Source organism: Polypterus senegalus, chromosome 8 (assembly GCF_016835505.1).
Source record: "Polypterus senegalus isolate Bchr_013 chromosome 8, ASM1683550v1, whole genome shotgun sequence".
In the NCBI taxonomy this organism is placed as follows: Eukaryota; Metazoa; Chordata; class Cladistia; order Polypteriformes; family Polypteridae; genus Polypterus; species Polypterus senegalus.
Genome location: NC_053161.1, coordinates 172,553,861 through 172,566,003, shown reverse-complemented (window position 1 = coordinate 172,566,003; position 12,143 = coordinate 172,553,861). Strand labels below are relative to the sequence as shown.

The 12,143-nt window shown below is 39.3% G+C and overlaps 1 protein-coding gene across 2 annotated transcripts in view; it reads right to left on the bottom strand.

The window, feature by feature from the left end:
- Positions 1-1,944: 1,944 nt before the first annotated feature.
- Positions 1,945-12,143, bottom strand: part of LOC120533459 (oocyte zinc finger protein XlCOF19-like) — a 30,576-nt gene continuing 20,377 nt past the window's right edge. For both annotated transcript variants that reach the window (XM_039760371.1, XM_039760372.1), the window contains exon 4: positions 1,945-3,080. In XM_039760371.1, the coding sequence (XP_039616305.1) occupies positions 2,551-3,080 (530 nt within the window). In that variant the 3' untranslated portion in view covers positions 1,945-2,550. The remainder of the gene's footprint in view (positions 3,081-12,143) is intronic.

Here is a 12,143-nt window from a genome sequence, read left to right as displayed (position 1 = left end):
GTGTTTTTGGTTCTGCTTTAATTCCAAAATGGCCTTATTTACCTTGCGGATTGTAGTTTGCACAGTTCAATTTAGTGCTATCATTGGTAACCTCTCTCTTTCGCAGATTTCTGTGTACTTGTCTGAGACAATTATGTCCAGGAGCTCCTCTTTAATTTCTGGAATTTCTTTGTCCTCTAATGATGGTGTCACCTTTGCTCTTTCTTGGTCGTTTTTATTAGCTTGTTTCCACTTAATTTGAGTCTCTGCAACTTTTGTTTTTTTCCTTTATTGTCTGTGCTCCCTTTATCATTGGGGTTGGGATTACTTGTGATTTCTGGGAATACATTTTTGGATGATGACTTTCATTGTCTGTTTTGGCTTCTTGAACTTCGATCACTTCCATTTTTAGCTCTTCCAGGACTGCTTTCTTTACTGACTGAATCTCACTACGTGAGAATTGATTACCTTTTAGAACATTACACTTTTGGGTGTTAAGTATTTTTTGTGTGTGTTTATTCATATTTGAGTGTTTACGTGTAAATTTGTTTTCACATACAGTGGAACCTCGGGTCACGAACGTCTCGGACCACATACAAATCAGGTTACAACCAAAAAGTTTGCCAAAATTTTGCATCTGTTCACGACCACATACTCGGGTGACGAACAAGCCAGTTTCCTTTCCGATTCATACGTGCCTATGATTTCCGCACGTGTTCAGTTTCTCCCTGTACATTCGCTGTGAACTCTTTGTGTTCTATTCTGTTTCCCTACTGGTTTGTACGCACCGGTGATTTACGCACGTGTTCAGTCACTCCCTGTACAGTACATTGTTCTTGGTCAGACGTGCTTCGCGCAGAGGGATTTTGTGGTATAGCGTGTCCACAGCTCACATCAAGAGGCCAGTTTTAAATAAATCGCCACGCTTGCAGCTTAGCGAGGGGGCGTGGTGGTTGATTGCTACAGTGCGAGGCGGCTAAAATAAAAGAAAGACGGAGGTTGCGGATTGAGGAAGTAAGCAGGAAGCAGTGTGGAAAGAACCTGTGTGAGCAAGCGCGTGCTCGCAGGCAGGCAGCTGGGCAGTGAGCCCAACCAGGGGTGTTTAGGCCGACACTCGGTGATGCAGAAGGAAGTGGTCGCTCCAGCTGAGCGATCAAGGAGTTGGAGTGACCAGAAGGACGACGGCTGGCTGCGTAAGGCAGTTAAAGAATGCACCGGGCTTGTTTTTAAAGAGACTGTTTCGAGCATTGTTTTAACCTCGTATTTAATGAAGACATTTTTCTATTGGATTTTAACCTCCACTCCACTTCTGTTATTATGGGATTAGTTATTTATTGAAGGATTCTGAAAGCACTGCACTTTATTTAATTTGGACATTGTTTTTGATTTTAATAACAAGCACTTGGCACTTTTTGCACCATCCGATTGCTCCATTGTAGTGCCTCACTGTCGTGCTCATCGGTAACAAGACTGACGGTGACGGGTTTAAGGGCTCCTGGAAGTGAGATAAGAGCATGCAGCGAACCTGCATCTTCACAGACTTTACCTCAAAACTGTACTCTTCTCACCACCAGTTCCTCCTCACTTCCTTCATGCCAGAACATGACTCATGCAAGGTTAGCTTATGGTTAGTACGGATTTTTCAAATGTTCATTTTTCAGTTCGTAGCATGAATTGTTGCAATGTTACTTTTCTTGGTTGTTTATTAAATTACGGATTTTTCAAATGTTCATTTTTTTCCCTGTTCTTAAATCTCATTAAAAAAGTGTTTACAGCGAGCGGTTCATAAGGGTGTAGCGTGAATTCTTGCAATGTTACTTTTCACTGTTCAAGGTTTTCTCAGTGTTATTCAATGTTTTTTACATTTAGTTTACTATTACACTGTGCATTTCTATGGTATAATTAACTATTTTTGTGCTTAAAAAAAATATTTACATACAGTTCATACAGCCTAGAATGGATTAATTGTATTTACATACAGTCCTATGGAGGAAATTACTTCGGGTCACGACCAGAGTTTTGGAACAAATTATGGTAGTGACCTGAGGATCCACTGTATGTCCATTTCCACTTTTTTGCTTAATTTTCCTGCTGATGTTTTCAAGCTGGCATAAATTTTGACAACATACAAGATCCCTCCTCTTCTCATTATCCCAGGTCTTCTCCCTTTCTGTTCTCATACCTGCTGGATTTGAGTTTTTTCATGTATGACCTCTTCTTTGTTCTTATTTGGAGATAGTCTAATTTCTCCTCAGTTATTTGCCTTCTTTCTTTAATTATTCCAATTACAGATCTTAAATTTGCATCTGTTATATTACTCAACTAGGAACTTGCGATTTTATTTCTGGATTGTAGTTTTATGCGATTCCTCCTTGCATATCCCTTTGTTGGAAATTCAGGGTTTGTTGCATAAAAGTAGCAGGACATGATCTCCTCTTTATCGTCACTCGACCAGTGGACTTTCCTAGTCCTGTTAATTTTTTAATTAATGTTATTAATAATGCTTCTCTCCAGTGTGAACTCTTTTGTGACTTTGAAGACTTCTCTTGTTATAGAATTGCTGGCCACATTCTAAACAGCTGAATAGCTTTTCTCTCCTGTATGAATTTTTTTGTGGCAGTTAAGTTGACTACTGTAACGAAACCATTTCCCACATTCAGAACAACAATATGGCTTCTCTCCAGTGTGAACTCTTTTGTGACTCTGAAGACTCTTCTCGTCATAGAATTTCCGGCCACATTCTAAACAGCTAAATTGCTTTTCTCCCGTGTGAATTCGTTTGTGGCACCGAAGATGACCACTGTAACGAAAACATTTCCCACATTCCAAACAGCAGTATGGCTTCTCTCCAGTGTGAATTCTTTTGTGACACTGAAGTTTACTACTCTCACTGAATCGTTTGCCACATTCCAAACAGCAGTGTGGCTTATCTCCAGTGTGAATTTTTTTGTGACACTGAAGTTTACTACTCTCACGGAATTGTTTGCCACATTCCAAACAGCAGTGCGGCTTCTCTCCTGTATGAATTGTTTTGTGCCTCAGAAGAGAGTTCTTGTGACAAAATAGTTTGCCACATTCAGAACAGCTGTGAGGTTTATATCCTGTATGAAGTTTAAAAGCAAAACAGAAAAAAAAGGTTAATTTCATTATATTTACCTATGTTTCACATTAAATTAAAACATTAAATTCTTATAGAAATGATGATCAATCTTTTTTAAGCATAATCAATCTTAAGTTAATTTTTATTTGGAAAGACCCCTAGCATGATCATTTTTCCTTATCTATTACAACTATTCACCATATGAGCACACTGACTGTAGGTAAGATGTTGCAACAGTAAAATACAACAATCATGTGTCATACGTCCAACTGAGAAGAGTGTTGGTCACATTTTGTGAACTACATTACAGATCTGCATCATAGTCTTGTCATCATCCTCTTAAAATGTTTTTTAAAGTTATTGCTTTATTTAATTAATGGAGGTAAAAAGTGAAAATCTTCAGTTATTCCAACACTGAAGAGAGTTTCATTTATAAAACAGAACACCAGGCCAACATGTGAAATGCGCTTTTGATAATCACAATGTGCCCTGACATATTTCCACAATTAGGCAAAAGCGACTCGACTCCAAAATGTATATCACAACAGCTTATTTAAATCACCAAAGAAAAGCAGAGGGATGAACCAAGTGATGTATGAGTGTACAGGACAATATGAGCTGCAGGGGTCAGGGAGAAAAAAAAATCAGAGGATGAGAAAACCCAGGATTAGCACAGTCAATTGTCTCCCTTCTGGAAAGAAAATGGCAAGTGACACTACGGCTGGTTAGCTATGTGACACATGAGAGGCTCACTGTGGAACGGTCGCACAATAACTACTCTCTGTTGCTCACCCAGGCTCTACCATTTTTTGTTGTTTTGTTCCTGTACCTTTATTAACTAACTGAAGAAATTATGTAATACCTGCCCATAATGATACCCTCCCTTGAGTTTAAGAACTTCCCCCAATTTAGTGACTCCGAGTCCAGCAAAGGAAACCCTCAAGACCAGGCATGACAGCACCCTGATCATTGATTCCGACAAGCTGTCTTTGATAATAAATGAGCTCCAAAATTTTGTGGAAGAACAAAATGGCATACAGTAATCCCTCCTCAATCGCGGGAGTTGCGTTCCAGAACCCCCAGCGATAGGTGAAAATACGAGAAGAAGAAACCATATGTTTGGGTAGTTATTTTTATATATTTTAAGCCCTTATAAACTCTCCCACACTGTTAACATTATTAGAGCCCTCTAGACATGAAATAACACCCTTTAGTCAAAAGTTGTGCTCCATGACAGGACAGAGATGACAGTTCTTTCTCACAATTAAAAGAATGCAAACATATCTTCTCTTCAAAGGAGTGCCATCAGGAGCAGAGAATGTCAGAGAGATAGAGAGAGAAAAGCAAACAATCAAAAAATCAATACGTGCTGTTGGGCTTTTAAGTATGAGCACCGCGATAAAGCAGCCGCAAAGAAGGGAGCAATGTGAAGGTAGTCTTTCAGCATTTATAGAGTAGCGTCCGTATCTTCTAAACAAACAGCCTCTGTGCAAACAGCCCCTCTGCTCACACCCCATCCGTCAGGCACAGAGAATGTCAGACAGAGTGAGAGAGAACGAGAAAAGCAAAAAATCGAGCACCGCGCGGAAAGCATATCTTATATCATTGAGGAGTTTTAGTTAATATGTAATACGTGTTCTGATTGGGTAGCTTCTAAGCCATCCGCCAATAGCGTCCCTTGTATGAAATCAACTGGGCAAACAAACTGAGGAAGCATGTACCATAAATTAAAAGATCCATTGTCCGCAGAAATCCGCGAACCAGCGAAAAATCCGTGATATATATTTAGATATGCTTACATTTAAAATCCGCAATGGAATGAAGCCACGAAAGTCGAAGCGCGATATAGCAAGGGATCACTGTACCCCAAAATGCCATTGAGAATGTTCTTTATAAGAGTTTTCGGATTTAAGTGCCAACTTCAACACCCTGTAGGCAGAGTAAAGCAAACTTTCTTAATCCTTTGACCGTTTTAAGGGCTGGCTTGAATGACATGACATGGATATACCCGGGGGGAGTTCATCTAACACATGTAGCCTCGTACCGTCACTTCACTGATCACAAGAGGACTTTGGAGGCAAGTGATAGCTTTGCACTTGGCTGATCTGACTATTTATTCAATAACTTTATCACAGATAAGTTCAATTTGCAAAATACCCTGCAGTGTTATTTCTTATGTTTAAGCTGTTTTATATTAAGAAAATATATATATATTTTGGAGTTTCTTTCTGCTTTCTCAGCAGGGGTGGTACGGTAGCTTTATGGTGATGTGAATTTGTTTGTCCTGCACTTTCCCTGGGTCTGCCTCAGGCCCAAAGTTATCGTGAACTGGTTACTGTGTTTATACTGGGCTTCAGCAGGTGGGATATTTGGACGTGGTTGCTGATCTGATCTGTTCTGCACTCCTCTGCTATTACAGGTGCTCACACTAAACCTTTTCTCTTCCTTGTTTTCTGCACTTTTCTTCCTTTTTTTTTCTGCCAGAACAGCTTTTCTTGTGGAATGTGAGGTCATCGTCTACACCTCAGAAAAGATTGAATGTAATAATGAACTTATATAACATAATAATGCAGACATAATACTTTTACAAGAAACACATCTCATTTCTATAAATGCAGAGCATGCTGCCCCCCAAATGAGATCTTGTTGCTGTCTCACGCCTACCTGTAGAATGGTGTCGTAACTTTAATTCAGCAATCATTACAGCACAAGTTCTTGACTCTGGTGGTGATGAGGGAAGGTTCTTCTATGCTCTGGCTTTACTGGGTGGCAGAAAACTCTCCTTTTATATTGACACAACTTAAAAGACTTTTTTTTTTATTGGTTAAAACATTTTAGTATTTGCCGTCTTTCAACTTAGTATTCACATTGATTTGAATTTCTTTATTACCCCGCTTTTAGATAAAGCTCCTTCTAGGATCAATCAACATGTTCCTCCTGCCTCTTCCACTCTTGTGAAATTTGTTTCTGATCTACCTCTGGTTGACTGATTTAAACTCTTCAACAAATCTGTGAAAGAATTCTCTTCATCTTCTTCAACATGATAAACCTTTCTCTACATTTAACTATATTTTTTAATTTCAAATCACTTGCATCACACTATCTTAATGCATCCTTACTATCTCTGATCATAAAGTTTCAACACTAGATATTCACCTTCCCGTTTCTTAAATATGAGGAGCTCTCTGGCTACAAAAGAAAAATTGAAGCAAATGTGCCCATCTCCTGTTCTTTATTATCTATCCCCTTCTCCTTCACCATTGTAAGGTCCCTTAAATACTAAGATGTTACTATTAATCCCCTTCCTTAAAGACATTCCTGCACTCAGTTTTCATGTGTTTATGAAAAGGTTAATCAATCCCTCCCTTCTCAGATTGAGATGAACACATGCATTGAAACTATGCGAGCACAATGCTAAACCCTTACCACTCCCCTCTATTCTAATTAGGTTCTCAACATTGGCTGGTGGACCGTTTCCTTTCAGTGCTGGTACACGCCATGAAACACAGCCCAGGGGTTTGGGGGACAGCAGCACCAAAACTGGTCTTCAAGATCCTCTGATAACTGCATAGAGGCAGCAGGGTGCCTGACCTCACAGGATATGCATTGCCACATACTCAGCTGTATACTTGACACATTGTTGACACAAGTATGGTGGACCAATCATACCGCCAGTCTGATACGAACATGATCACTGAATAACATGCGTGTCCCACAGTGGCCACAATTTAAGCCTTTGGCATAACATACGTGACTCCATGCAGCACTGACAGGCCAGGCCATTAACGTGCACCATATTCCATCACTGGAAATAGTGGCGCGACTAAAGCTCTGTGTTTCAGAAAGTAGGATTACTGTATATACTCACGTTTCAGTTCTCCCGCATATAAGTCGGGACTTCATGTTATCGTATAATTTCTGGTATTTTATAATGTCGGTCAAATAAGTCGAATGTGGAAAACTCAAGCGATTGGTACAAGGAATTATGATATGCTAACGCCCACTTGACAGAGTAACCACGGAGCACATGGACTTTTTTATCCCCTATGTATTGTGCCTACGTGACCCCATGGTAACACCCAAACTATTCCAAAGAAACGTTTGCACTGATTTGTGTTTTTTGTATTTCACACCCTCATACACGTTTACCGTAAGAGCATCCCTTATTTACGATGGAGCATTCGATCAGAAGAAAATAAGAAGGTGGTTTTAAATTAAAAGTCGTTGAAGTGGTGAAAGAAATTGGTAACTGCGCTGCTGCAACAAAATTCGATGCATCTGAGAGATTTGATGCGTGAGACTGGAGGAAGCAAAACGATGAAATAAAAATTAAGTGTTGCACTTCTGAATGGGCATATAAGTCGGGGTCTGATTTTATGATCATTTTTCGGGTTTCAAGACCCCACTTATACACGATAGTTTGAAATCAGTCCATTCCAGAAAACCTGGATTTAGCCAAACCTGCATTTCTGGAATAGATTAAGGCAGAAGTACGTAATCCAGGCCAAATATGCAGATATTAAAGGCAGCATTAGTGAAGTAACAGGATCAGGAATTACCTGCTCCAGTAGGAAAAGATCAGACAAAATCCAGCTCAAAAAATGGGGCAACCAATGCTGTGAAACTAACTTGTAAAAGAACAAGCTTAACATGAAGGCCACAAAAATTAAGGGGAAAAGCGTCCAGTCATAAAATCAAAGTCTATAAATGTCCTGTCAGAAATTCTGATCCCAGAAGCACTATTTAAGGAAGTACAGTAGAATAAAAACATTCAAAAAGTCGACCCCCCTTCCTGGATGAACAATCAACACAGAAGCACAATTCCTTTATCACATTATGCTCAGAAAAATATAATCAGACCATCATTAGACATGCCAGAATACCCAGAGAAGTGTCTGCATAAACTTTACCATCAGTGCTTTATTATCTCTGCGCAAACTTCTACAATGCGACATGTTCAGTGTAGTACACCGTGGCTTTGAGCCGACATGAATCCAAATCATGCGCATTGTGTGGTTGAAATTTAACATCTTATTAAAGAACAAAACATTCTCTAACAGGACAACTCAGTTATCAAGGAGTAGAAAAGCTGTACAGTGTATCTTTTAATTACTCCTCAGCAAAATGCCTCAGAGGGAGCATTCATCAAAAGCAGTCTGTTACAGCCTGGTCAGAGAAACAAAGAAGTAGAGGTTCATTTGATAAACTATTGAATTTACTAATAGTGTCAATCAATTCAGACATTTACTCTGGTTGGTTTGTTGGTTTACACCCAAATGACTGACATAAAATAAAAGTCTGTTACATTATATTCTGCTTCTTCTTATACTTTTGAGTTGCATCACCTCCCTTGACATTTCGGTGCATATAACAATTATCCATTATGATTGCTTACAGGACAACTGCTTAGTCATTTCTTAGTCCTCCTTCAGTACATTTTGTATATGACATCAACCTTTCTTCGGGTACATTATTTACTTGACCATCTCAGTATTTTTCCTAAACCAATTCTTATATTTCAGTGTACATTTTCTTGTTCACTTGACCTTTATCTGGTTTCTTAGTGTGACTGAACAGGTTTCTGACATTTATTAAGCCTTTATGTATTTTCTTTAAGATGAATGCTACGTTACCCTAAAATTATTTTTCCACAATTGTCTTCTATTTTTTGCTTAAGGGGCATTTTGTTTTTGAACAACCGTAGACATCTCGCATATATCGGCAAAGCAATTGTAAAAGTGTGCCAAAATTTGAAGCAGTACCTGTGCGTACACACACACACATACAGAGGCTATCTTCACAAGGCAGAAATAAATAACCACAATCAAAAATGAATTCCACGGAGTCGTATGAAGGGCAATCAAAGTTTAACAACTGTTGCATTGCTGAGCAAGAACAATTGACAATGGAGTCGCTGGTGGAATAAACTTCCCTCCTTCATCCTTTCTGCGGAGCCCCTCAGGCTTTCAAAGAGACATATCTCAAGACTCTTCTCTTCAACAGATCTTTACAGTACTCAGTATGCTTACTAATGCAGTTTTGGTTTAGGATTTTGTAATGGAATAAAACAATAATAGGACTTCATCATCGCACTGCACTTCATTTGGTTGAAGTTTGTATATCAAATTCTCATGAAATCATCAATGTGTCCCCTTATCCATTCTTAAAATAACATGAGATGTTCTGCACTTTTATATATATTTCTTTGGCACTGTTTGCACTATCCCCTGGCTTCATTAGGGAATTGCCCTCATATGTCAGCTCATCTCGGTGACATTACCAATGGTGTTGGGTTCAAGGGCTCCCGTAAGGACGATGGGAGTGTGGAGCAAACCCGCATCATCACACTGAATATACAGCCACTGAGCAACATGCTGACAATCTATCCTATCAACATGACAGGCTCAACCCCCAATACAGACTGACACCCCACCACATACACTCACAGGTCTCCCTGGATGCAAACAGATCTTTAGAAACTCACCGCTCTGAACTTAAGCCACAATGGAACAAAATGAACTGCAAAACTTAGATTGTGCTCGGCACTTCTGAGTGACTAAAAATAATTAATAACTTTGACTGCGTTTTGTTGGTAAATATTTCCTCAAACCCTCTGTATAATGAGTTAATACTAATATTGAGCTTTGATGGCAATGCAAAATTGAGATTTTTTATATAAGTTTTTACTTTGGAAAGAATCAACTCTAAATCATCTTTATAACCATTACCTGCTCCTGGTGAAGACCTGTAATACGTAGTTTTGCTACAAACACCTTCAAGCCATAGACCCTCCAAACACCATTCACCCCCCACTCTCAGGATCCAGCCATGCTGTGGATGGTTTGCATGGTCCATGCACATGTGTCAGACATTCCTAAATCCTAACAACAAGGAAACAAAGCTAACCTTTACATTATACGCCCTGATGAAGCACTCAGAGACAAATGCTATCAAGACCAGAAAAGACCAACGTTATCTCCTCATTTCCTAAAAACACTTCAAAGTTTCTTTGATGATAATCTTTATGCTCGATCACTGCCTATAATTTCCATTCCCTTTTATCTAAGGCTCAGAGGTACACATACCCAGTGTCAACAGCTCCTTATCTTTGCCATCCATGACAACCGCTATTCATAATCCCCCAGTACATGGTGCCTGTGTTTTCAGAATTCATATGCTGGTGGACTTCACGTCCTTCAATTCCCTGTCTTTGCTGTACCGCAGGTCCACGTGTTCAACTAGTGACTAATAAAAATACAGATTAACTATTAAGAAATATGGATTGGCTGATATTGAAAGATAGAAGCAAAAGCAGACCTATAAAATCCTGAAATATCATATGGCACATCTTAACTCTTTTAGGGCTATTTTTTTCCTTTTATCCCAGTCTGAATATTTTTCCAAAACACTTTTTTGAAGCGGTGGTTTCACACATAAATCAACATAAAAATGCTTATTTCTGACAAATGTCACTCTGTTTTATTTTCCATGTGCCTCTACAGAGTGTAAATTGACATACTTATTACATTCTTATTGCATACCTGCCTTCTCATCACTCATAAGCTGAAAGGCACTTTCTGGAAAAAAAAAAAAGCCGGAAGTAGTCAAGTGGCTGGTAATCTGTAGTGTCAACTGCACGATCAACACATACTGTACCTGACTTTCATTTTTGATCTCCAGATCACTTGCATCAAAATCAGAGTTCGATAAGTCAGAGTCTGATTCAGCAATAATACACAATAAAGAAATAATATGCATGGAGTTTTTTCACCCCATGTCTAGGCATTGTTTACACTACGCTATTCATGCACACACAGGCATTCAACATCAAGTCAACAAGTCTAATAGTCCTCCCACCTAGAATGTAACAATGAGTTTTATCGACGTTTACAGCTTTTACTGCCCTCAACCCTTTGTGTCAACAAAAAAGTCGAGATCCGCCCTAAAAGAGTTAAGTTAACAATTCCAAAGTGAGACCAAAGTAGCTGATGGCTTTCTTAATACATTCACAGTTTTACTAGAATGGTGATATTTTGCCCAACAGCCCTAGTTGATTATTAGCAATAATAATAACAACAACAAGGTGGCACGGTGGCACAGTGGTAACGCTGCTGCCTCACAGTAAGGAGACCCGGGTTCGCTTCCCAGGTCCTCCCTGCATGGAGTTTGCATGTTCTCCCAGTGTATGCGTGGGTTTCCTCCCTCAGTCCAAAGACATGCAGGTTAGGTGCACTGGCGATTCTAAATTGTCCCAAGTGTGAGCATTATGGTGGGCTGACACCCTGCCTGGGATTTGTTCCTGCCTTGCACCCTGTGCTGGCTCCAGCAGACCCCCGTGACCTTGTGTTAAAGGATGGATAATAATAATAACAACATCAACAACATCATAAGGTCGTTATAGCTAAGTAGCACTTTTTTATTTTAAAAACAGACTTTTGTTGTCATCTGGATGTTCGCCCAAGGTTTTGTCACGTTCTCTTCAAAAATTTTGTTATACAGTGAACCCTCGTTTATCACGGTTAATCCGTTCCAGACTCTACCGTGATAAATGAATTTTCGCGAAGTAGGATTCTTTATTTTCGCAGTTAAGAGTATAGAAAACCTGTTTACGACCTTCTAAATACATTTTGTAACATTATTAGAGCCCTCTAGACATGAAACAACACCCTTTAGTCACCATTACACTCGTATTACCCAATATATTAGACAAAATAAGACATATTAGACGTTACAAATATCATATTACTAGGCGCACTCGCCTTTTAAGGCGACCGACTTTTATCCTCAATTTTTGTGCGCTCCATGTGTACATCAGGCATGTAAGTGTAGGGAATGAGAACATCAAAGTGCCCATTCGTAAGTTTTTTTTATCCCCTCAAGTGCCTGTCCAAAGTCGTACAATGTCAGCCCACGAATCTGTACCGCTAAAGACGGAGTTTCATGCACTAAATAAGCTATAGATGAGAATAAGCAAGCACCATCTCCCCTGATATTTACTACGCGGTGAGGTATTTGTACTCCATAAACATTATTTCCAGAGACATAATTTAGTCTATTTTTCCAG